This window comes from Rhea pennata, chromosome 1, assembly GCF_028389875.1.
Source record: "Rhea pennata isolate bPtePen1 chromosome 1, bPtePen1.pri, whole genome shotgun sequence".
NCBI lineage: Eukaryota > Metazoa > Chordata > Aves > Rheiformes > Rheidae > Rhea > Rhea pennata.
In genome coordinates, this window is record NC_084663.1 from 82,285,149 (window position 1) to 82,312,812 (window position 27,664).

General features: G+C 36.6%; 1 protein-coding gene across 1 annotated transcript in view; it reads left to right on the forward strand.

The window, feature by feature from the left end:
• Positions 1-27,664, forward strand: part of ANO2 (anoctamin 2) — a 182,321-nt gene that overhangs the window by 54,257 nt on the left and 100,400 nt on the right. The window contains 3 exon segments of the mRNA XM_062570871.1: positions 14,917-15,051; positions 17,821-17,981; positions 22,246-22,328. Of these exon segments, the coding sequence (XP_062426855.1) occupies positions 14,917-15,051; positions 17,821-17,981; positions 22,246-22,328 (379 nt within the window).

Consider the following 27,664-nt stretch of genomic DNA (forward strand, 5'->3'; position numbering starts at 1 on the left):
ATGTATGCTTTTTTTTTTTTTTTTTTTTTTTTTTTGTTAAAGGATATTGTAGCTCTGTGTCAGTAATATGGATAAACAGTAATCTTTCCAAAATATATGGTATTTCAAGTTAAAGTTAAAATACTGCATATAGCTTTTCAAAGGCTTAATCATTAAATTTATATTACAAACTGAATCACTGTTTATTGTGAGGGAGCTATTTCAAATGGGCAATGGTAGTGAGACCATCAAATCATATTGAAGGTCTGTAACCCTTTGAGATTTCCCCCTTTTCAGCCTTAGTTTTTTTGTTTAGAATTTATTTACTTCTGGCCTACCAGTGATTCCAGGCCAAGATACTGAATCAAACAGGTACACTCAGAACAAGATTACAACAGCTGGTACGTTCTTAATAAATACTACAAATGTTTAAAAAGTCCAACAGGGAGTGACCACAGGAATTCTCAAGTTTTACCAGACCTGACAGCTCGGCTAACTTAAAGATGGAGGTACATCTGCTTACACTCTGTTGTCATTTGTATCTTGCTGTTCTCTGTCCCCATTATGATGTTTGACTACACTGATACAATTTCATAGAAATTCTGTGGTTTAAACTTCTGTAAGAGAAAAAAGTTCAGACATATACAACTGATTCTCTGTTTTCAGGAATGCTTTTTCTTGTTTTCATATTCCATGCTTTGTTGGACTATGAGGGTTAACTGTTACAACTGAAATAAATATGTGTTTTATTTTCTGAGTAACGTTAGATCTCTGAAGTATGTACACCTACAGAATTACCACCCTTTTCTTTCTGCAACTGAATTAGGTCTCTGTGCCTCTGTACTGTTAGGGTGAGGGGATCTGAAGTGCTTATTCCCTTGGCAAACATCAGCAACACTTCATGGAGATGAAGCAACACTATATCTTTTCAAGAGTTGAATTAGTAAATTTTGATGGATGATTACTGCTACTGTATGTATATTTACCCAGGCTCTTGATAGTTTAATGTGATCTTTCTTTCTCAACTTGATTAGATTACTCAACCTCTTTTCTTGTTATGGAAGTGATGTACAACTTAGCAGGTTTATATCCGGGCTTTGATGAATGGCAAAAGTGGCATTTATTTTGCCTCATTTTCTGTTCTGGCTGATCTTTTCAAATCCATTAACATCTGTGTTGAAGTATCTTACTTAAACAATATTCATGCACCAAAATTAGACTTCTTTGTGGTGCATCTGAGGTCAGATTTCCTGAGTGAGTGTTAATTGCCTAATTGGTCATTGAACAGATTTAATGTAGAATATTTCATGTTCTTAAAAAAAGCAGACCCCGAAAGTAGGTCACTGAAATATTGGCTGACAGTTCTATTCACTTCTGCATCTTAATCAGTAAAAGTCTTCTGCTCTGGCTTTGAAAATCTCTTCGGGATGCAGGGAAAAGCTTGTTTGTGTCATAAATTAGGAAATGGAATGGTGACTGGGGAGGCTTTTACTAAATGAGAACTGAATAGATGTTATACATTTTTTTTTTCTGCAGCAAACCTAGATCAGTTAAACTTTTAAGGGAAAGTATAGTATAAATGAATTAAAGGTGGATTTGTAAAATGTGAATAATACATAGTCTCTGAGTGCACATCCAGACATTAAATAAATGTTGTTGAAAACAAAGTCTAAGGCAGCTTTTCTGTCTCAATTGCATTGAGCTATAGTCAATGTGAATGCCTAAATGTATTTTTTCTGAATTCAATCTTTCTTTTTTATGTATGTCTATTTTTAACTCAGATGAAGAGAATGATTTGCATTTTTGAGGGAAATTATGAATTATTTGCTAACAGATGTCTGAAGGCAAAAGAACTGAAATAAGTTTACTTCTGTTTCAGTCACCCTTATACTTGGAAGGAGTTAGTAATATCTTAACATGTAGAGAATGAAAGGTGCAGTTCCAAGGGGCATAGAGTTCCAGTGGTTTGCCTATTAAAATATACTTTTTTTTTCTGGTCCTAAATTAAGTTTTACTCTTTAATGGAGATGAGTTTCTGCAGTGTAGCCTTCTTGCAGGAATAGTCCAACATACTAGTTCCTCTCACTCTTTGTGATGCAGTTTAAAAGATGCTGAAAACAATATAGTTATAGTTCACTGATTTTTTTCCCTATTTTGATGATGATCTTTCCTTAAATAAAAATGAGTTCACACCCATTTTTTACCAACATTTTTAGTGAAAGCATTTGTCTGTTTCTTAGGGGCAATATTTGTTTTGCTCTCTAGGGAGGAAAGACACTCCCTAAGAGTTTTAAGAAATACCTAGATAGAAAGAAGGCTGCTATGCATTTTTAAAATTGATTTATGATATGTTAATCAAAATATTAACTATAAAATAAATATTTTGGAATGGTCCTCTAGAGGCTTCTATATCTAACCTCTGCTCAAAGCATGACTAGCTTGAAAGCTAAATAGGGTTGCTCAGAACCTTATTGTTATAATCCGAATCTCTGACATTGGGTCTCAGAACAGATTGCACTAGGTTTCGTGATACCCCACAGACTAATAAAGGTGAAGTCAAAACAGAGTGACTGATAAATCCAACTAAAACATTTTACTGACTACACAAGAGGAATGACTAAGCAGTCGGGAGTGAAATCCTAACTATTTTATACCATATCTCTACAGTTCTTTATCAGTGAGTAAGAAAAAGTTGAAGAAAGAAAAAAGGGAAAAGGAAGGGAAGAAATAGAGATGATAAGAAAGAGAGAGATCATCACCCTAGGTTCCAGCGATGTCTTATCCCATGTCATCCCCGACTTGAGGTTCCTGGATAACGGGTCAGCAGCTACCTGCCTTATCTTGCGCCTTTTATAATTTCTCGTTTTCTGAGATCCTCCCACCAGGCAGAGTTTCGCCAGAAAGTTTGAGCAGGCATAATGTATCCTTCAGAAAGTTCTCAAATGGTCTGGGGATGTAGGGAGTCCTGGTGGTCGGCTTGTCCTCTCTATCACCATGACCGCAGTATGACCTTTCTGTGCATGTGCACCCTTAATCTTTAGTCAGAGTGGGGGAGTTAATGCAGGAAACAGCACTATCTTGTCTACACAAGGCTTGCCATCTTCCCATCAATTCCCATCTCTGAAAACAGCTTTTTAAAGTCATATCTCATATATCACGTCCACGACACTTATTGAATCAAGTTTTCAAAATCTCGAGAAATGGAGATCCCGCAGCCCCTCTGGGCAGCTGCTCCACTGCTGCAGCACTCTCAAGGGAAAGAATTTTTTCCAGTCCAATTTTTCATTGCTGCAGCATGCAACCAGTCTCTTGTCTTCTAGCTCTGTACATCTAAAAAGTTACAGCAAGTAAAGAAAACATACAGCAAGTAAAAGGAGTGCAATAGAATTTATAAAGAATTATATAACTGTATGAATGTAATATATTACTTAGGAGCTCTGAATGATAGACTAAGTGACTATGCTAATGTTGCTAATATCAGAAGAGGTGGTTAGCCCTTGAGATTTGTCTTAATTCCTGGAAAACTGGCAAATTATCTTCTTCTTAATGGACATCTTGAAGCACCTGTGGATGGGAACCTATGCATGAACTGAAGTTCAGGGGACTATCATCATAGAAGTGAGCTCCCCTTTTGTTATCTTGATATTAATTTAAAATTACCTTGTTTTATGTATTTCTAAGTATTATCAAACAGACTAAGCTTTTTGTTGTTGTTCTGTTTTTTTTTTTTTTGGTTTTTTTTTTGTTTAGTTATTTATTTGTGGTGGAGCTTACTTTAATACTGGTACTTCTGAAAGTCCTAACTCTACAACTGCTTCCAACATGTTGCATTTTTCATGACTTCATTCTATTTCCTATGGTAATGTCTTCATCAAATTTCTTTATTTTTACATTATGTATAACATGCTTTCTTTCAAAACTCCAAATGTCTGTATACACTTATCTTACTGTAAAGCTTAAAGATGGGAAGACATAAATATTGTAAAGATTAAGATTATGTATACCATAACTCTTTTTGCAGTAGTAAGTAGTAATATTAGCCAAAATATTATTTATAGTATAGAGCATGTAAATCAAAAGTTGAGAGCTTCTGGTACTCAAACTATCTGTCTAATAATGTTTCTTCCTTCCTATTTTTAACTATATTTTATTTTGTATGGAAAATTGTTTCAACCTCGTGTATAATGAATTCTGGCACTTCATTGCAATGTGTCCATTTTGAACTCACTCTTAACAGAAGAGTCATCTTTTCCCCTCTGTTGTTTCTTTTCAGTGCTGTTCTCTTAAACCACAGCAGCCCACAGCTTTCTCTGCCTGTCTGCTTTGAAAGTAATGGCAGAGCTATGATCTGCTGCTCGATTGGCTAGAGTCTGGATATTGTGTTCAGTTTCAGTATTTTGGAGTCTGTGTAGTGCATTGTTCAAGTAGTCAGACTCCAAAAGTGTTCTTAAGTTTTCCTTTTTGCTTCCCTCATTAATCTTCACCCCCCAGAAAAGGTACACATCTTGCCCTACTTAGGGTAGTGTAGTGTTATAGTAGTGTTAAAATAAGAAAAGAGGAGTTCTGCAGTGTGGCCCTTAGACTGTGCAATTTTGTAGGCAGTTAGAACTGTGTTTTATCTGTGTGCACAACTATCTGGCTAAGGAGTTTAGTACTTATATGATGTTTAAACTTCAGATTAATTTATATTTCTTAATGGGCTTGAGTGATAGGTCCCAGTTTGTTATGTATTTTCAGACTTCACATCAATGTATTTTGATGGGAACTGAAAGCCTGTTCTATTAAAATGAGAAGGAAAAGCCAAAGGTGGGATACCACATTCAGAAACAAAAGAGAAAGTCCTGCATGTTCTTTCCAAGAATATTTGGGGGCATCTAAAGATGTGCATATTTGTGAACTGAGGGGAAGAAGAGAAAGACAGAAAATAGCTGATTCAGTTGGGTGCCTGCTACTGTGACAGTATGTAGTCTGGAGTATCAGACAGCATTAATGAGAGAAGTTGCAGCTTTCTTGTAAAACTGCACTTGACCCCTTACTTCCAATGGGAGGTTCTGACCAGGGGATGCTGGGAAAGCGGAGGTCCTTTCCTAACTTCTTGAGCCCTGCCCAGGTGTTAAGACCATGCCTCAGTGCATATCTTTAAATGCAGAAGAATTTTGAGCAGATAGGTGATGGAAGCTAGCAGATTGTTCCATGGGAGAAGGAGCATCAACAGGGCATAGTGACCCATAGCCATGGTCACGCAGCTAGGCCTATGCCAAGGTTGTTGTACACTTGGGCTTTGAGTTGAAATTAGTGATGAGCTCAGTATGTGTACTGTGCCTATGTAAAGTACATAAAAACCTCTTATAGTGCCCCCCCAGCGTTCCTCACCATGGACCGATGCTCATCAGTGCTTTGGATTCTCCTGTGCCTTTATTGTCTTGATTGGAAAACTGCTGGGGAAACCCCTGCTTAGATCCAGATGTAGTAAATGCTCAGTATCAACCACAGTGTGCCTTATGTTTGTGTATCTGTCCCTGCTGGGATTCCAGATGGTGCCCCCACCTCACTCTTACACCCAACAAGAGGATTTTTTGTAGGAGGCACTTTACTCTCTCTATAAAAAGTCACACTAAATTGGACCATAGCTCTTTTTGATCTAGTACCCCATCTCCAACAGTGAACAAAAACAAACTGAAAAGGGACTAGATTAAGCACTGGGTACCTCGTGTCACTTATCCCCAGAAAACACCCTCATAAAGAGGATTTATGGCATGGGAACTCTGTGAGCTTCCACAATTAGCACAGACAGCAGAAAAATGAAAATTTTTAATGCATTTTTTGAACAAATGACTACTGCTGTTGTGTATTAGCATCTTGATTTGCAGTTGAAATGCTCAAAAATAATGAACTGAAAATTATTGCATGCATTTAATTTTATTTTAGTATGAATTTGAATTTATTTTGTTTGCAAAGCATTTATTTGACCCATTCATGTCTTGTTATGTCACAGTCTTAGAAGTTTTGAGTTTAAATTTAATGAAAAAAAGAAAGTTTCATGACTCTTATTATTTCAGAACTACAACAGGCAAGGCTTAAGAACTGCTGTTTCAAGATACGCAATAATGCTGTGACTAATAAAGAATTTATTGTACTTCTGTTTTATGGGAAATTATACATCTGTGTATTAGCCACTAGATGGCGTATATCTGATTATAGTAATGCTTATGGCACCTTCTAAAGCAAATACATGAAATGAGCTCAGAAGGTATAGCGAGATTTACTTATATGACTTTGAAGACCAAACAAGCTTTCAAGAAATATTATGAAAAATTCATAGTAGTAATTAAAAAAGTTAGTTATGAAAAGAAGTCTATGCCTGAGCTTCTGTGTGACTCTGATAATGTGGCTATTGCAGAAAATGGTACATATTATCTTTTAGGACTACGAGAGGTTAGGAAAGTGATACAATATCAGTGACCTCACACTTGTTCACAGTAAAAGCTTCAACCAATCTGTCATTTGCAAGATAGAAGAAAAGCTAGAAAGAAAGTAAGAAAATGTGTTAAAAAACAGCAAGAAAAAGATTAGATAATGTCCATGCCAGCCTTTAGGAAATGCTGATTCAGTGCAACATATTAAATAGATTACTGATTATTTGTAGAGTTGATTATGAAAGAAAATGTGATGTGTATAAATTAATTACTTTTTTTATTCCATACACAGAGATTCACTTGGTAGGCTGAAAATATTTCTATAGCAAAACTCTGCTATCTTCCCCATATGCAATCTTTACTGACACAAACTAGCATATATATTGCCAGGCTGCCCCTTGTGCAATGCTGAAGTATCAAGAGATATGCTGAGTGCTCACAGGTTGTCTTCTGTGTGAGTTCTCAGAGGTGAATAGGACGAACATTGCATTACTACTCCTGCTAAAGATACTTTCCTTTTTATTAAGGGATGCTGCAGTTATTGCCTAGTCTCAGCGACACGTGGGGTTTGTGTAAGGAAAGAACCTGACAGGCAAACCTAGATATCAACAGAATAATGTAGTCTGGCTCTTAATCCTTTCAAACAATGCAGAAAGTTAAGGACTGCTACTAGTGTACCAGAAATGTGGTATGTGAGTATCATCATTATTTTGTATCACTGCAAATCACATCCTCATCATGTCTAGTTCTCTAGTAAAAGGTTTCCTTAACTATGATGAGCTAAACACTTAAGCACAAATCCTGGAGTACTCTGAGGAAGCAATGAAGCTTTATATTCTCTTAAGTCAGAGTGGGGGGAACTCAGTCACGGTATTTCTGACTAAGTAGCTAACTAGCACATTGCTTGTTTATAGAATCAGTAGATATCAAGCCTTTCTATTTCAGTCGCATTTTATGATGTTATGTCTGTTTTACTCTGTTACTAGTTTTCTTTGTATTAGTCGGTAACCAATTAACCAATGTCACTTTTTTTTTTTTTTTTTTTTTTTTTTTTTTTTTTTTTTTAGGTTATAAGCCATCATCACAAACTAACAAACTGTAACTAAGCCCCCTCTATTTCTTTAGAGGTTACGTTTTTTTTTTCCAGTTTTAAGTTATACTGTAAACCTTTGTTTTGTTAATTTGTTAAATAAGATTTTAAACAAGAACCTTAAGTAAAAGGGCTTCATTTTATGACTTTTATGACATTCTACTCAGTTCTACTTTCAGGCTCTGAACTTTTTTCCATATCTTACCAATTTGGTGCTTCTGAAAGTGAATGAGGGGGATTTGCTGATGTGGGCACAGAGATAAATGTTAGAGGTCAGCATCTGGGGTTTGGTTTAGGGCTCTTTCACTAGTTTATCTACTGTTTTCACAAATATCCTGATATTCGCTTTGTACTGAACAGCCTTGTTTCTGGTTTAGGGACCACTATGTACTCTTCTCATGGATATAAGCTCCTTTCTCTGTTTTTTGTTTGCTAAACCAGTTGGGCTTTCAAATGGATTTTTGCTTTCCTGCCTTAGACTCAACTGCATTGTAATTTAGGTGAGGTTCTACAGTTGTTGTTTTTTTTCTCTTCTCTAAAAATTTTAATTAAAAAGGTTTCTTAGTCTCTTGGATATTGTTCCAAAGAGGGTTGTTTTTTTCCAGGAGCCTTTCTTGGCTTCCATCTTTCTCTGTTTGGTGCAATCCCTATTTATCTGAATTTAGATGGATGTATTTCTGCCTGGGTCTGTCTGGACAGAAATATGTATATATAAATACCGTCAGGCACATCTTGGGATGTACAGCAGCCTCAGTACAGCTGCTGAGCAGTAATTCCACACAGGTGTCTCAGGTGGTTGTAATAAATATTTGAATCCTGCCCTGAGAAAATTTCCAAGTGGAAAAAAGATGGCAAATTCTGAAGAATCTGGATATAGGTGATACAGAACAGAGATGCTTTCTACACATGCGGGGATGGGGTTAGGAAAGTCAAAACCCATCTGGAGCTGAATCTAGGAAGGGGCATGTAGGGCAATGAGGAAGGCTGCTACAACTGGAGCAGAAGGAAAGCTAGTGAAAGTGTGGGCCCTCTACTAAATGAGGTAGGTGCCCTGGTGACAAATGATCTAGAAAAGGCAAAAATTCTGAATGCCTTTTCTGCCTTAGTCTTTACAGGTAAGACTGGCCTTCTGGAATCAAAGGTCCCTGAAACTAGAGGGAAGTCTGGAGCAAGGAAGACTTATCCTTGGAGGAAGAGAATCAGGTTAGAGAACACTTAAACCAACTGGATATATACAGGTCTGTGGGCCCTGATGGCATGCACCAATGAGTGCTGAGGGAGCTGGCTGATGTTACTGCGAGGCCGCTCTTGATTATATTTGAGAGCTCATGACAATCGGAGGAGGTTCCCGAAGACTGGAACAAAGCAAATGTCACTTCGGTCTTCAGGAAGGGTAAGAAGAACTTGAGGAATTACAGAATGGTTAGCCAAACCTTGGTTTCTGAGAAGGTGACAGAGTAGCTAATCCCAGAAACCATTTCTGGACACTTGAAGGACAGGAAGGTGACTGGGAGTAGTCAGCACAGATTTACAAAGGGGAAATTGTGCTTAACCAATCTGATAACTTTCTATGATGAGGTGACTGGCTTAGTGGGTGAGGGGAAAGCAGTGGATGATGTTTATCTTGGCTTTAGTAAGGTTTTTGACACTGTTTCCCATAACATCCTCATAGACAAGCTGATGAAGTATTGGCTAGATAAATGCACAGTGAGGTGAACTGAAAACTGTCTGAACTGCTGGGCTCAAGGGATTATGATCTGTGACACAAAGTCCAGCTGAAGGCCAGTCATTACTGGTGTCCTGCAGGGTCTGATACTTGATGTTCAACCTGCTCATCAATCACTTGGAGCAAGTTTGCTGCCAAAACTGGTAGGAATGGCTGATACACCAAAGGGCTGTACTGCTACTCAATAAACTTCAATAAGCTGGAGAAATCAGCAGAGAAGAATCTTGTGAAATTCAGCAAAGGGAAGCGGAAAGTCTTGCACCTGGGGAGGAATAGCCCCATGCACCAGTAAATATTAGGAGCTAACCAGCTGCAAAGTGACTTTGCAGAGAAGGACTTGAGAGTCTCGGTGAACAAGTTTTCCATGAGTCAGCAATGTGCCTTTGTGGGCAAGAAGGCCAATGGTCTCCTGCGTTGCATTAGGAAGAGTGTTGCCAGCATGTCAAGGGAGCTGATCCTCCCCTTTTTCTCAGCCCTAGGAAGACCACATCTGGAGCGTTATGTCCAATTCTGGGCTTCCCAGTACAGGAGAGACATGGATTTACTGGAGTAAGTCCAGTGAATAGCCATGAAGATGTTTAGGGGGCTGGAGTTTCTCTGATATAAGGAGATGCTAAGAAAGCTGGGACTGCTTCGGCTGGGAAAGAGAGAAGGCTCAGGGGAGATCTTGTCAATGTTTAAATATTTGGTGGGAGGATGCAAAGAAGATGGAAACCAGAGTTTTCTCAGTGATGCCCAGTGACAGGAAGAGAGGCAACAGACATGAATAGAAACACAGGCAGTTCCTTTTGAATATACAAAAATTATTTTTTTTACTGTGAGGTTGGCTGAGCACAGAAACAGGTTGTCCAGAAAGGTTGTGCAATCTCCATTCTCAGAGCTATGCAAAAGCTGCCTGGGCATCTGCTCTAGCTGACCCTACTTTGAGCAGGGGATTTGAACTAGATCATCTCCAGAGGTTCTTTTAACCTCAACACGATGTGACTCTATGAGTGAAATGGTGAAGAATCTGTTCCTGGCTCTGTTTTAAAGACTGGGAATATGAATGTTACCAAATTTTCTCTATACTTCAGCAGTGTTTGTCAAACAATGCTACAGTGAGATGAAAACGTCAATGCTGAGAACTATTAACTTAGTAATAATATAAAGGTCTTACGTTCTGAGCTTACAGCATACAAGAAATTAGTTCTATGTTTTTAAGTGTAGTCATTGTACTACCTCCAGTTTAATTATAGATTTTTTTTCTGATAATAAAATTCCAGCCTACATTATTAAAGTACCCTGAAGGTATTCCTTATGTTCCCGATCCTGTACTACACATTGCCATTTGCTCCACTAATCTGTCACAGCTGTTCGTAGGCCTAGACTATTATCTGGTATGCCAAAGTGGTGGATGTGGTCTTTGGGACTTTTGTATTTATTTTTTAACTGGGTACTGGTTTTCTCTGCACTTGATCAACACAACTCAGAAGGTAAACTGTGACTCAGAGACGGAATGAGTAGGTGGGGTAGAGAAGGGAAGAAAGCTTTTAGACTAGCTCTTTTAAACTTTTAAACAGAAATGTTTCAACATGAGTTTATACTCTGTGAGAAATGTTTGTCCTTTCTCCCAGGGGTAGACAAACTGGAATTTTATCAACAATCTGTGAGAATAGGGTTATTTTGAAGGTGTAAGTGGTATATATGACTTGTTTTACCATCTGCTTACCAAATAAATAGTTGTAAAGCAGTGTAGTTTTGCATAAAAAATATTGACTTATGGAGGGCAAAGAATGTACTGTGGCAAATATGGAACAACAGCTGGCCTAGAATGGGATATGGGAATTAAACAACTGAAGAATTTTGAACAGTCTTCTCAGTTTAGATGACTCAGTGTCCACAGTATCTTTTCCTTGACTTTTAATCTTTGTTCCTGAAACACTCTAGAGTTTTTTCCAGCGTGTGTCATGTGCTTTATTCACATTCCAGGTAGCCTACACTTGTTTCTGTAGAGTTAAAAAGCAAAGTTTTTTTCTACTCTATCTTTCCTCCTTAGTCTATTTATAATTTGTACAGCTTAGTGTGGAAGCACTGTGACCAATGTGCATGCAGAGTTTAATTAACAGTTACTCTTTTTGATGTTAGTTTGGCAGCCAGCCAGCCAGAAGAGCATTGCAGAAGCCTGGTTCAAATATTATACTGGTGAAGTAAAGGGAATTCAGTAAACATTTTGACTGCAGCCTTCTCACACTTCTTATTCTAACTCTGCCATGAGAAGGAGCACACTTTCTGCAGTTTTTCCTCCTCTTTCTTTCTTTTTCTTTCTATACTGTTTCTGGTTGCTTGCTTGATCTTGGAAAGCTCTGAAAATCTGCATGTCCTGTTCAGCTTCTGAAGAAGATATAGATAATCTGTGTGTCTCAAGATCATGTGTTTATGGCTTAGTCCTTCTTTAGAGACTCTCACACAAGAGCAATCAGTGCTTGATAGGTGGCCTTTTAACAAGCATTCAAAAAGTTGTTCAAAGTGATAGACACAGTCTCACTGTGGATCATAACAACTCTCAGAACACTATGTGACTGCTGCTTCTGATGAGAGCACCACATATTCATTATCAAAGTCATTTGCCTCTTGCTTTGGATGAGAACTGCTGTTCTCAATGCATAGGTGTTTATAAGCGGGACACTTCTGTACTTTAGAATATGGCTAATGCAGAAATAAAGCTCATGCAATGTAGACCACGTACTCTTTTTTTCTGGCACTCATCGGTAGGCAATTCATCAATGTACTTTGGAAAGGATTAATACTTAGCTTTATCTAGATATATGTGAATTATATGTGAGTTAGCTAGATGGATGGGGCAGAACTGAGGTCTTGACTCCTCTTTCTCCACAGCAACATAAAACTTGAGTAATTCCTTGACTGTAATAATATGACTAATTTTACTGCAGCGTAAATGAGAGAAGATGCCAAATTCTTGGTATTTATACACAAAAATTCATAAACCTTCCTTTTCTCAACACATCTTATTCTCTCTTTGAAGAAAGTATTTCTTCTCTTCATTCACTATCATCATTCTAATTTTTCAGGTTAGTGCATGAATATAGAGAAGCTAGTATTTTGATTTGAGAAAACTTAGCATTCTACTTTCAAAAACAAATAGCCTTGAAATGTGCTAATGTGAAGCTATTGATCTGACTAGGAATTTATTGCTTTCAGACCTTGTAAAACTATTCCTGTCCGCCTCTCTCATGAGATTCTTAGGAGGATAGGAAGAAACCAACCTACTGGTGTTCTTAAGTCTGAGTTAAAAATCACTAGGTCCATATGTGGCTGTGGTAGATGTACAGTAGACTGGATCTTAGTTTGGGTCTCTTTTAGTACATTACAGGTGTTTTCACAGGATTGACAGCTGTTCAGAGAACTAGGAGATCAGGTCTCTGCACAGGTCAGGAAAGGAAAGAGCATGTCATTGTCCGATACTTTGCTAGCTTCATAAACTCAGATTTAAATTTATACCCAGGCTTTCAAGCACTGTCATCGTTTTTCTTTAGATTATTTCAGTTTCTGGCATAGTGGACTGGGCTTGAGCACAACAGTCTTAATTATTTTTCTTTTTCAAAACAGTTAACATTGTGCAGTTCTCTTCTTGGCAAATGCTTTTCCCCCCACTGCCAGAACATTGCTAAGCTCTTCTCACTTTCTCTTGGCATGGCTGCAAATAGCAACCATTTGCTTTATAGGTTACAGATCACGTTTATTGCTGGATGGTTTAATAATTCTATAGAAAGCCTTATGAGCCATATATTCCTCCTTGTTGCTTGGATTTGAATACTTCCTGTGTTACTTCGTGGCCCTTTATCAAAACAATAGACATTTTGGCATAGCTCAAATTAGGGACTATTTTTCGTGCCTGCTTTGGTCTCCTGGGAGCTCTGTATTAGCTATGCATGTTGCCCATCTCTACAAATAAGGCAGGAGTGAGAAGAAGACAGCTCATCAGAATACTCTCCTTTCCTCGTTCTTGTTGCATGCTGTTAGGATGTGTTCAGTGATGTTTACTTTGCTGGCAAACACAAGGAATGTCCCTTCTCAATCAGGAGGAAACGTGAGAGTGAACTGAATCTGCCTGTGGCCTAGGATGATTTAAGATATTGTTACTGTATGCTGACTAATATAGGAGGCTTGAAGCAAAACTATAGACCATCAGATTATTTCTATTTTTTAATCAAATACTCCCTCCCTCATCTCATACCCAGGACCATATTCAAAGATCAATAAATGTGAAAATAAAGCAAAATTACCTCTGGAATGCATGTGCCAAGTTATAGAATACTCCCAGAGTATCAGAATTATATTTGCAAAAGAAGTATTTTAATTTTTCTTCTTATGAACTATACTGTATCAAATTTCCTTATATTCTGTACAAATGCAGTAATCCGTTGTCCCTAGGAACTTACAAACTATGCTACGGTGTGAATGTCTGTAGAGTTACTGAACTGATATATGCTGTTCAAAGACTAATTACAGCAATTAGTATTCCCATTCTGATTTACGCAAGTTGTTACTGAAATAAGAGTGAATAGCCTTCCTAACTAAATTAATGTCATCTGATTTACTGTGCCAGGGATCCACCTGTCTTGTTTGATACTTCGCACAGTGGTCTGTTGCCCTTGACCACTTTGAAAATGGCTGATGTAGGAGATGCACTTCTTTCATAGAAGAATCCTGAGTTTCCCTTCACTTTCATGTTGGTTCTCCTAGCTACAGCCCTGGAATGACAGCAGTGTTATTCCAGAAGTGCTCTCCTTCCTTCTGCTTTCTCTCCAGCATCTTCCCTCTTGTTCTTTGGCTTGTGAGATGTTTCTCATTGTGTTGCTTTTTATCCACATTATTTTCATTTTAATGATTTTTCTCTTTTTGTGAGTTATTGAGCTCTCTGAAGCTCTTGGTGTTTTTCAACATTTATAATCACTCCTAACAGCTCTTTCAAGTGGTCAGTGCGTGTCATCTACATTTAGTTTACTTCTTGCAGTGTGATCCACAAAGATGTTGAGCTGAGTACTAACACATATTTATCAACGTGTACAATGAATTGTTCTTCAGAGTAGAAGCTGTTTTTGCGAAGTTACTGTAGAGACACTATTAATTTGTCAAAAATATTTATTCTTTCTGAAAAACTAGTGCGAAGTATACCAGTAAACCTTCCTGCTTCAACAGAATTTCAACATTATTAGTCTGTAAAAATATTACAGTGTTGTCGGTATGTTCACACATATCTCGTTCACAGACCTCATTTCTTTGCCTTTCATTGAATTCAGGAGGACAATAGAGAAACAGAATGATGGTTTGTTTAGGCAGATTCTTAAAGCACTGAATCTTTACCAAAATTTTCTGTTAAAAAATAGGGCAAACTCCTTTTCCTTTTGATGGAAGTCTATGATGGATGTTTCACTAAAGACCTAAAAATTGCAGTCTTGCCAGAGCAAATCTTGACTACGTTTCATAAAGTAATGCTGTAGGGCTGTCTTTAACATCTCAGATGAGAAAATCTCAGCTTGTCCTACTCAGTCCCTTCATTTGGTGGTACAGACTTCAAAGTATTCAGGGTTTTCATCCAGGTCTTTGACAATTACTATTTTTTTTGGCAGGGATTGTTAAGAAGCCATAAAAAATGTTTGAAAATGACACCCCTGATATATGTCTTTTTTTTTCTTCCTTTTCAGAAAGTATTTTGGAGAAAAAATAGGACTTTATTTTGCATGGCTGGGCTTATATACAGAATTCCTCATTCCATCTTCAGTAATTGGGATTATTGTATTTCTTTATGGTTGTATAACCATTGAGAGTGACATTCCCAGGTAAGCTTCTCTGTGATCAATATTTTGTTTCTTGAAAATTATAACACTGTGTTGTTTGGACACAACCCTTAATGAGGATAATTGCTTCTAAAATGTCTGGAAAACAGTGGTATAGCATTAATGCGTGTAAGTACTCTGTAAATATTTGAAATGCATATTTATAAGACATTAATACACATTTATTAAGATATATAAGACAGGTAAGACATTTGAATGATGCGTTTATTTAGCTGTTCAATATTGTGGATTCCAAAACAAAAACATTCAATAAATCTACTGCATTTTTGCAAAAGATTTGAGTCAATGAATAAGATTACTTGCATGTTCTTTTTTTGCACCACCCAATTGCTTCTTATGAATGTGCATAATGTGCGTATCTCCATATTCATCCAGAAAGACAAACTTAGTTCACAACTCACTGAAGTTAATGTAAATTCACAGTCAAATATCTCTTGAATACTTCATTCATCTGAATAAAATCAGACTATTTGCACAAGTAGAATGAACAATATTTAGCAAATTAAGCGTATTTGGTGTCCACAGTATTCACCCTCTTGCCAATTATAAAAAAAAAGTTAGGTTTTGTGCGGTGTCCTCTCAGGATGTTATACTATTTAACAAAAACTTTCAGTCAGTCTGATATGCTAATACTAATGTCTACCTCTCAATGAAAAAAAGGACACTTCCTTTGTACCATCTGGGACTGCTTTCAGGTATTACAGGAAACTGGGCTAGCAGAATTGCTAGCCACATTTGTTATGGCAGTTCCTGTATTCTCTCAAATAAATTGACAAATTTTAAAGCAGATCATTCAGTAGTAAGGCATTATTGTTGATAGATAAATGATGAATGGCAACACTTCTGAGTTAGAGTTTGTTTTCTTAGTCTACTCTGAATGAATCATGATTGGCTCTGCTTGTCTGTGGGAAAGCTTGTGCTAACATTTTAGCTGAAGTGAGATTTATGGCAAAAATGTCTCTGTAGCACCCTCTGCTGCCTTTTGAAATAGAAGAGAGCATTACATTAACTATATAATAGCTGGAAACAACTGTATGCCATTCAAACAATGTATTATTAGATATATTGTTACTACAGTTTGAATGGCACTTTTTAATGAGAAGTCATAGAAAAAAAATACTGTTTAATGATGGTCAATATAGAAGCAATCATAATCACAATATACCACCTATCAACAAAGCAACACTGCAAGTCAATTTTTAGGGGACCATCCTGGCAAGCAACAGTTGAGCTCTGCACAGGTCAGTTGATCTGGGTGAGACTGAGCAGCTATGCCATAATATGTCATAATGCAGATATGTCATAATATGCCATTATGACAATACTGAAGGTATACTCAGCAGTATCAAATAGGGTTCGGCTTGTTCCGGAAATAATGATAGCAATTTTTAAAAAAATTTACAGGCTAAGTAAAAGCATAGAAAATAAAAATAGGAATTAAAATAAAAACTTTAAAGAAATTTCTTAAAAATCTGTAAGAAAGTCACTTATCTGCTACGCTTTCTGGAGTACAGATGAACAAATGCTGTAAACTGAAAGAGCAGAAATACGACTTAGCATCTGAATGTATGAACGAGAATTGAAAGCTTTTCAGTCTTTGCAAGGTTTACCGCTTTTTTTTCCCCCTTTCTTCTTTCTTTTTTTCTTTTCTTTTTTAATTACAAAGACAAGAAAGACAAGGAGTCAGTAAGTTAGAAGAATACCAATATCGTCAACCAGCGGTAGCAGAAAGACAAAGTCAAAATTCTTGAAATGTGAAGGGGTTTAAACTTCTGAAATCACAGTGCACCAAGCATTTGAATACCTTTAAACCATATCAGTTTGAGTGCCTAAGATAGCTACTTGCACTTGAGGAACTTAGACAAAACCTTATGGCGTAAGGTAGTGCAGAAAACAAGTCATATTAAAAGACCTATTTGGGGAAAATACGCATTGATTATACAAATACTGTGGAAACTGAAACGCAGAGTAGAAGTGAATTTCAAAGCAAATGCTGTGAAATACAATATGCTTCCTAAGAATAACATCCTTGGCTGGTTAAGTCTTGTAACTTTTGTGCATGCATGTCAGTTTATATCAAAAACCCAACATATTCTGCAAGTGTTTTTGCAGATTTGTTCTGTTTGTGATACAACATAGCCAACATGCCTGGGTGCTGATTTTTGGCTTTGTAAGGTGTTATGCAGAATATATAGAAAGACAAATATTCAGCATGATAACAGCTAGTCCTGATACACAAGATAGCATGGTATTTGACACAGATTTGTGTGCTGTTGTGTTAAAAAATGTGTCTTGTCAAGGGTAAGAAAGACAGATTTTACCCACAGAATTTCCTTTACAGCTACTTCAGAATCCTTTTTCATGCATTTAAACCTGATCTATATCAAATCATGTAACTGAATGTAGACATGGCAAATTCCAGTTTGATTGTGTTTTAATTATTTCCTTTCAGTGTCATTAAACTCTGTTCTTAACGATTCACTCCTCTATAATACAGCATAGGGGTTGGACTGGTTTGCTATGTAGCATTGCTTTTCTGTTAGTAAGATGTCTGTAGGTATTTAAATATTCCTTGGCAACATGGCCCTTGAAGAGAAAAATATATCATGGGATTCAGGTCTCTGCAACCACAAGCCATATGTATTACAAAACAGCCTGTAGTAGCTATGAGGTGCTGCTTGATATTACTTCAGCTCACTCACCTTTCCTGAGTCATAGTTCCACAAGAACTCATGCACTTGTCATTTACAGCAAAGAAATGTGTGACCAACATAATGCCTTCATCATGTGCCCTCTGTGTGACAAGTTTTGTGACTACTGGAACCTCAGCTCTGCATGTGCTACAGCTCGGGCGAGCCACTTATTTGACAACCCTGCCACTGTCTTCTTCTCCATCTTTATGGCTCTCTGGGGTGAGTATTGCTTTGCATGTTAACTATGTTGCTTGATCTTTGGATTCCTGACAGAGATGAAAGTAATGATGCACATCAGTAGAATGTGGTAGCCTTCCATATAACAAAGTGTTATTAGATCAAATATACTACATACATCCATACTAAGTTGCCAACCCTCAGAGAGCCAGTAAGGGGCTATCTGTGCTGAGACAGGAAAAAGCAATGCTACAAGGCTTTCCTCTGTCAGTTGCAAGCTTTCATATAAATGAAGAGGAGCTGGATTGGTCAGGGAAGAAAAATGTGTCCTTTCTCTCTCTACTGACTTATTTAATGTCACTTCTAATCTTCACGTTTTCCTTCATTTTCTATAGACAGGGTAAGTTCTTGTAATACCTTCTACATTTGGGGCAGGAATGTAACCTGGGGCTTCATATGGTGCAAGCAGCTGAGAGGATTTCATTCAGCCCCCTTCAACCCCCACTTTCATGTGGGATAACTTAGTCATGTAATTTTAACAAACTTTGGGGAGATTTCAAGTACAATGGGGCTATTACTGCTTTAATTATAATGTGTTCTAATGCATTCCATGTAGATGGGATTGGTTTTCCCTATTGGTAAAAATGCAATGTTTCACTGAGGATCTCAAAACACTTCATAAACACAAATGAATGTATTGTAGTATTTTCATATACTGGTCACTCCTGGTCACTCCTCTGCCCTGAACACTGTGTACTACGCTTGCAAGTCTTATTGCTGGTGTTATGCTCTCTCTCAATGCAGATCTGATTTATTGTGAAAGTTAAAGACGTGAATAACCCATGAAAAGAGCCTCTGAAGACTGCTACTCTAAAAAGAATTTAATTTCCCTATTCATTGTTCACAGAAAGAAATTTTCATTTGTAATATGAGAATTTGAGCAGATATATTATCACAGAATAGCCATCCCTCAACATTCTGCTTTATAATTCTATTTAAATTTCACAATTTGTTTTAGAAATGACTGAATGATAGCTTGATGTTGGATTTGGATAGCATAGGGTTTGTTAGGAACTTATGTATAGAAGACATTAAGGAAAGAAGAAGCTTTTATTTGCCAGTTCCTAGAAATCATTCAGCGGAAGTTGGAGAATATGTAATCACTGTGTCTGATGGAAACAGCAAAAGACAATGAATGAACTTGCAGAGTCTCACAATGACTTATTCTACTGCCTCATGTTGCTGCCAGCTGTAGAGCAGACTGACAGATAAGGTGTCAAAGCTTACCTGCTGCCATGAAGCATGCCACAGACTGCCTTGCCAGGGTTTCAATGTATTATTTGGACAGTATGTGTCTGAAATGCTGAGGGTGCTTGCTTAGCACTCTGGTGTGGAATGCATAAGAATGATCTACCTTTGCCAAAGGGGGATAACACTGTGCTAGAAGAAAAAATACAGAAGAGAAAGGCATTAGTCTTACCACTTTGAGATAAGACAGTATTATCTGTCACTTATTTCACTGAAATTCTTACCTGCTGCTAAAAGCAGCAATTTTCTGTAAGATGAGCTAGAAGGGCCAAATTTCAGATATAAGTCTTTAGACTACTTATAGGAAGTCCTTTATCTCTCACTGATCATTAAAATCCACTGTGTCGTAATTGCTGACAATTGTTTACAATTATTTTAATGACATTTCATTTACAGTTGCAAAGGAAAATACTATTTTCCTGACAGAAAACCTGTATTGTAAACTTGCATCTGTACAAACGATCATTTCCATGCAGCTTCATCCAAAGCAATTAGAGTTTAACATCAGCAGTACAATGCAGAAAGCAAAATGTTGGCATATACCTGCACTAAGGTAAATTAGTAGAATCTATAGGGGAACGGAAAGAACAAAAAGTTCTATACAGATTTTTTTTTAAAAGACCTTTACAAGTACTAAATCTGCTTCTGAGCTGTAGTTCATAAAAAAAAAAAAAAAAGTCTCCCACAGATTCAAAAATTCTGTGCTTGGGACCCTGATAACTGAGCTTGTCAGTGCAAGAAAATACACGTACCATCTGCAAAGCACAACAAAGTGGAACAGTATCCTATACTAACTCTGCCCAGTTTGCATATTCAGTATTACATTACACCAGATTTTGCTGCCTTATTGTGAGGAGTCTGTACTGGTTATGCCTGCAACATTCTGCTGAGTGACAAATGTCTTGCCTTACAATTTCCTGAGTAAATGTTGCCTGAATACATTTTTGCAGGGTAGCATAGTGATGTGGAAACTTGCTTGTTACTTACAGATAAGTGTTTAAAAAAGTGAACAGTATGGTGATTTAAGACAGCTTCATTTCATGATGTGATTGGGCAGAAGAATTTGTTCATCTTGCTTGCCTTCTCCCTTTTATGAAAGGCAGATGACTCACTACAGTTAATATCTTGAAATGAATCATGCTCTTATAATGTGATCTTGAGGCCTTATGCTTCTTTGTGATCCCAGCAATACCATTTGCCAATGACTGTATTCACAAAATGCAAATCACAGTCATGCTTGACTGACTGTACTTGTCACTGATGTTCTGGTATGTTGAATTTCAGTTGTCAGACATGTTTATAAAGATAGCTGAATACAATGGAGCAAACCTGCTGATTTCACAACAGCTATTTCACTGTAGCATCAGTTATTTATCTAGCCAAATAAATTAAAGGGAATTATGATAAATGTTATTGTTTTCAACAGCAGATTCTTACAGAGACAAATGTGGAACTGACTTATTGAAAAATAGAAAAAAGTGGAATGATAGTAACAACCTGCAAAACAGTCAAATGTATTTGTATTTAGGATATCTAAAAGCCTTTTAAGTTTCCAAAACATATTAAATGTAGCTTTTTTATGTCCTCTCTTCTGTAAGGAAGAAACAGAGGTAATAACTTAATTGCTGAATGTCTGGATTTACTTACACTGTACTGCCAGTCCTGTGGAGGAAAGACATTTATTTCTTACATTATGGTTCTTTCAGAGCAGTCCTTCATTAAATTTTCATAGAGTTATGGGAAAATATTTGCTCTCAAGTGCCTATGAATAGATTCTGCCTTGTAAGATAGACCTTGTCAGGTTATTTTACTAGTACTGAGTATTTTCCCAGGGTTATAGTTCACACCAAATGTAGATAAAGAAAGGTGAATCTGTTATTGCACTATTCTGTGTCTTGTAACATTATCTATAAGATATTCAAAGTGACATAAATAGTGCTGTGATCTGATGACCTTTTCACAATCCTCTTTGCACCAACTGAAAGGGTGAAATGAAGCATAAGAAAATGGAAAATAATGCTCACAGTTATTTTTCTTTATCTCTATAGCATTTATTTGTATAGCTTTTTGTTAGAGTACACACACACACACACACACATGTGTTAGATATATGTATACGCATATATATAGTGTGTATATATATAATATACAGTTTTCTGAAAAGAGATGTCCACAAGTCAAGAGTAAGAAGTGCTATTTCTAATAGGTGTCCATAAATCAAGAGCAACTAAATAAAGGGCTATCTAGAGGAAATAGCAATTATGGGAGGAAGGTCATGAGACTGTAAATATGAGACAACAGTATAACATCTGTTTCTTCATATTAATGAAAAAGGAAAAGTGAGAGATTGAACTGCTGCCCTTCCCTGTTGTCCCCTTAGGACAAAATCACTGTGTCTATGCAGTAAAAAAGCATTCAACTTCATCACTGTAACATATTTCGGAATGAAATAATTTTTATATATTGCTGAGGGTCCTGGTTTACATGATAACTGATACAGATATCAATTGGTTATTTCAGTAGCAGGCTAAATCTGCTAAATTGATCCTGACCAATTAGAAACATCTATTAATTTCCAAACAGGCAAATCTATTTCACTAATTCAGATATAATGGATGACTATTTAGCTGTGGGTTTTGTTTCACTATATTCTTTTTACTCACAAATTATAAAAAGACTCATTGTATATTAAGAGAAAAGACGTTTTTAGGGGTGGGTATCAGCAGATCTGGGTTCATTTCCAGTGTCTGACAAAAGCTTTCCAGTGCCTTTGGGCAATTCATTTTGTCTCTTTCTGTATTTTGTATTTGTAAAAAGATAGAAATTGTTGTTTCTGTGATGTGCCTATGTTCTTTATTTAGAATTAGGTTTGGGGCTGTTTCTTAATATTTATTTATAAAGGATCTAAAATCCATGATGGAATTCATGAGGCTTGTAATACAAGCATCCACAATATTGCACTGGATTTATATATTAAAATGTTTTATTTTTCTTTAAGCTACCATGTTCCTTGAGCAATGGAAACGTTTGCAAATGAGATTGAGTTACTTCTGGGATCTAACTGGCCTGGAGGAAGAAGAAGTAAGTTTCTTTTCCCTGTGCTAATTCATTGTATAAATTATTCTAAATCTGAAGGTAAGCATTGATAATTAGATTTCTCATGAGCACTCTCCAGTTCAATGCAATTCATAGCTATGTTTTACTAAATAACTATAACTGATATATTTTTGAGTACCAGTGTACTCAAGCAATTTGTCATGTATGTAGTATTGGGCATAAATACTTTATTTTTAATAATTAGTGTTGAACAAGATTAGAAGATTAACAGCAGACTATTCTTTAACGTCCACATACTATTGCTAGAGTGCAACAGCAGAATGATGTTACTTACCTTGTCATATAGATGCTGCTTCATTATCTGTAACAGAAATACTCTATGAAAATGACTGTAATATATCTAGAAAATGTAAATAATAAATTGTCTCCAGGTCTGTGGTATCCCCGATGCCATAGTTACAATATCTTGAGCTCCAGGTATTGAGCTGCAGAGCGGTTTCATCAGTGGCTGACAGCTGAGCTTTCTACTTAATTTGGGATTGGACAGCTTTGTCTATTGTTAACAGATAAAAAATAAGGTTGAGAATACTTTTCAAGTGTCTCATAATCAGCCCATAGGGCTTCACACTGTACCTGAGTTGACTGAAAAGCCAGAGGTACTTCTTGTTCTTTGTCCTGTTCTCAGTCATTGCTTCACGTGCCATAGTCAATGGTCTAATTTAGCTACTGATTCTCACTAGATGATTAATTTCTACCTCTGTCTAAAAAGAATGCAGATACTAGCCCTGAGTATCCCACTAACAACAGGTAGACTCTGGAGCTTCCATTACTGATCTAGCAATAGATACCAACATGGCTCTGGAACAGGGTCTTATTCAGCATTACGACACTCAAAATGCAGAGTAATTTAGAATTGTGGCAAAAAAAATTATATTTGATGGTGAGCTGAGTACCTATGAAGAGTAATTCAGTAGGTCTATTCTCTTCATTGGCTTAATAAAATGTGGTCAGGTTCCTGGAAGGTGACTTGAATGTTAGGCCTGCTTTGATTTGAGATAATTTGAATCCGTTTTCTCCTCTCCCAGCGTGGTTTCTTAAAGAATAGACCGTACACAAGGCTAGAACAGGGCAACTCTCCATCCCTGCTACTCGAGCTCAGCTAAAACAGGATGTGAAAGCAAAAAAGTCAGAAAGGAAGTACACTGAAGGCATGAACCTCATGCTGTAGCATGACACTTACCTGTTCATTAGACAAGAACCATTATATAAAATGTAAAAATAACACTGAGAACAGACAGCAGACCCTAGTATTCCTCATCCTCCATCACTATTCCAAAATGAAACTTTTAGCATTATTTCCAGAGAAAGGAAGATGTCCCACCTCTTCCTTCCCTGAAGAGTTAACTTAAGGACAGCGTTACCTATTTTTTTGCACTCCTATCTATTAGTGAGCAACTGAATGATTCTTATGATATATCCCAGTATTCTTAGTTTGTAAGGCGTGATACATACTTAACGCATCATTGCTTACATGGAATGACATAGTTCTTACTTGAGAGAACAGCAGTTTTGTATTACATACACGACTAACTGAGAGATAGGAGAATAGACTTTGTTCTTAGCTCTGTAGTCTATGTGACAAACCCAGCAGATTTTATTGAATTCTAAGTTCATCACTTGCAGTATAAATCTCTATGGTTTAACTCAATATTTTAAAAATACTGCAAAAGGATCTATATAGATTTGTGAGGTTTTCTTGTGATGAAGAACTCTAAAATGTTAAAGGTTTGTGACAGAAACTGTAGGATCAGTAAGAATCCCATGTTTATGATAAGTGAAAGAGTGCCAGATACATCTCAGCACAAGCTGAAGAGTTAGGAAGGCAAAATCATAAAAATAAAGTTGGAAGGGACCTCGAGAAACCATCCCTTGGGGATGGTAGGATCAACTCTACTTAAGTCATTATGAAAAGATATTCGTCTAATTTGTTCTAAAAGAAATTTATCAATGGAGATTTCACTTCCTTCTTGGGCAATCTATGCTAATACTTATCTATCAGCTAATAAGCTTCTCCTAATACCTTGCAAATATTCTTTTTTTCTTGTTCTTTTCGTCATAATAAGGAGATTACTCCTGTTCTCTTTTCAGCAAAATTCAACATAATATCATAGCCCTCTGTCATTTTCTCCTTTCTAGATGAACTGACCTCTGCACTTTTAATCTTTCCTCCTAAATCATATGTTCTAAATACCTCTAAATACCTACCAGCTCTAACTTGAAAAGTAATGGTCGAACTGGATATACAATTACAGGGGACATCTTACTAAAGGAAAAAAAGCTGTGCAGAACATCATCTTTTGTCAGCTCCTGGCACTTCATCAAAAATTCAAAATTAGATCAGAATTTACTCACCTTTTATCCATTAAGTTCATAAAGGTGATGATAAATCTATCCATAAGACAGATACTGGTAGCATGTTTCATCAGTGTGGTAAACACTTCAGTTGGTGAAGCCTTTACAACCACAAAAAATGATATTGGAAAATGAAAATTATTTCTGATCAGGTTAGTCCAGAGGGAAGTAGGAATGCCACACAGAAGATCACTGAGGAGAAGAGGAAACAAAGGGACAAGGAGAATTCCAGGAGTTTTAACAGCTTTAAGACCAGGTGAGGCTAAGTTAGTTATTATCAATATTTTTAGAAAGTGAAGTTATGGAACAAAGCAGGTGAGAAAACAGCTATAAAAGCTGAAGAACTGAGAAATGCATTGTGAGGTTTATACTGAAGTAAATGTCTTCACTCTCATATTTGTGGACTCTTAACTATAAAATTTGCAGTAAAGTTACTTTCTTTAAGCACATTGGGACAAATCTTTTGCTTCAAAAGAGTCACATGAGAGATTAATTTAGTCCATTTATTTGTAAATATCTTGGCAACTGCAGTCTGAGAAAGCAAACTCCCTCAGGCTTGGATGCATATTTGCAGCTGGCAGCTGTACAGGCTTAGACAATTTGAATTGTTTGTACATCCTAAATCTGCAGAAATAATAGGTAGCATGGGGTACTAGACTGTAAAATTGATAATTGCCTTGAAAAGCAATTGAACAACTGATAGCTAAGGGAGGAGAAGACAGAAAAGCAACATGAACAGACTGGCACTATGAAAAAGAACTATGAAAAGAAAAACCTAGGACATATGATTAAGCACTCAACATGTTGTTCCACAGATGTCTTGTAACCCAGTCAAACAGGTTGTACAATTGTTTATTTTTCAGTGTGAGTAATAAAGGATATAGATATCAATAAAGCAAGGGAAATGATGGGAAAACCCACATCCTATTCCTCTGTTTGTGAGAGGGCTGATGAAGAAATATTTAGTGAGTCTCATTAACAATGTGGGGAACAGAAACTATTGACCTCTCATGAATCTTCAGAAATGTGCTTATAATTAAATAGCTAGGACTCGGTATTTTCCTGCCTTGGATTTTCTGGGTAGAAGAAATTCTACGTCATTTTACCAACAGTCCTATATAAAACTAGATTAGAAACACAGTTTTAAAAGTTGAAATCCTATTACCTGGAAAAGTGTTTGGAAGAATAAATAACAAACAGGAAAATCCACGTTAAATGAAAACCTATGAGTAGATATCTCATTATAGTTCAAACAGCAAAGTTGGTTCCATACCACGAGGAATTTAATGTAACTATCTGTTAGAAACATATTTAGTAAGTTATGATTCAAGTTAAAATCCTGTGCTTTGAGTGATGTTAGTTCTTTGTTTGCAAACGTTAATTCCCAAAGTCTCTTTCTTCCCTTTGCTACTTGGTAACTTAAAAAAAGAGGTTAATGAACCCTTAAGGGAAGACTTAAGATACCTCACGGATTATCACTGAGTTGAGAAAAAGTAATAAGGTAGGTAGATTTAGTAAGTTAGAATTGAATAGAGAATAGCAAGGAGACTTGGTGGCATTAAATATGTTTTTTCCCCTTGTTTTTGGATTATGGTTTAACTTAATCTTCTCTGCTACAGTTCTCATAATTTTTTGTGATCTGATTATTTGATGGCTTCAGTTTATCATTCACCTTGCCAATTATAGAGACAGACTTCTTTTCTGAAGTTCTAACAGTGGCTATTAAAACACAAAGTATAAGGCACTTTTGTTTGCTTAAAAGCATGTAGAGGAGAACAACAGACTCTAATAAAATAACTGTTTACTCAAAGCACAGGTCTTTTTGGATAAATGGACAATAATGGTAAAGGAGGAATGTGTAGCTACAACATTTTGTGTCATCTCAAATCTCTCCTTTCATCCTCACTACTTCTCATGTTTCTTGCACCAATGAGATCTGTGTTTTGGGTTATTTTCCCCAGGTGTATTATTTCACATTTTTCCCATGTTTATTCTGATTTTCCTGTTGGACCAATGGTTCCAAATTTTTTCAATCTCTTTGTATTATTTTACTATCTTTCTCAAGGTTCATGGCTCCTCCCAATAAATTTTTTGTCACCTTCATTGAATTCCTGTTAACACTGATTATTTAACAAGCCTGAGATGGCTCTAGTAGCCCTTATGAGACTAGCTCTTGTGGACAAGTCCCTTTGACACTAGATTTAATAATGTTTAGGATATTTGAGATGAGATTTTTTATTAGACTAGATGGAGAAGGAATGTTGAAAAAGTATGTTATTCCTCAGGTCTTGAGGGAAACTGTACCAGCTGTTGTTCCATTGAAAAAAATATATGAGAAGGCACACTTTAGACATGTTTTAATTTGTGAACTAGAAGAAACAAGAAAGTTGATAACTCCTTTACTTGCCAAGAAGTCAGTAAATATATATGGTTAGAATTTTTTCATTCCAAGACTGTTGATACACAGAAATGTTATGATATCCTAGGGCTCCTAAGTAGTTCTTTTTCCTCTTTTATTCCTCTTTTGCCAAATGTATCAACATGTTCCCATTTGCTTTCTCTTATTCCTTTTCTATCATAAAGATCTCCTGTGTCTTTTCCAGGACTGATTTTCTAAAATCCTCGAAATTGTTTGTTTCCTTCTAGGTAGTCCTGATTCCTCAGGATATTGCAATAGACCACTTAAAGGCTGGTTCACTGGGGATGGCATGATTTTTTTTTCACTGCCATCTCCTAATGTTCCCATGTGTAAGAGCAGAAATTCATGGGGGTGCAAGTTGCTTAGGGTGGAGAAGACCTTTAGAGAAGGAGCTGGAATTGGCTTTTACAGCTTGCACAGAACAACCCTCTACTGTGGCTGTTGTTGACCAGGGCAAAGTCATGATACAGAGGGTGGGAAACTGACTAGACAAAAGGGGTGACAGGGAGGAAATTTTTACTTTCCAATA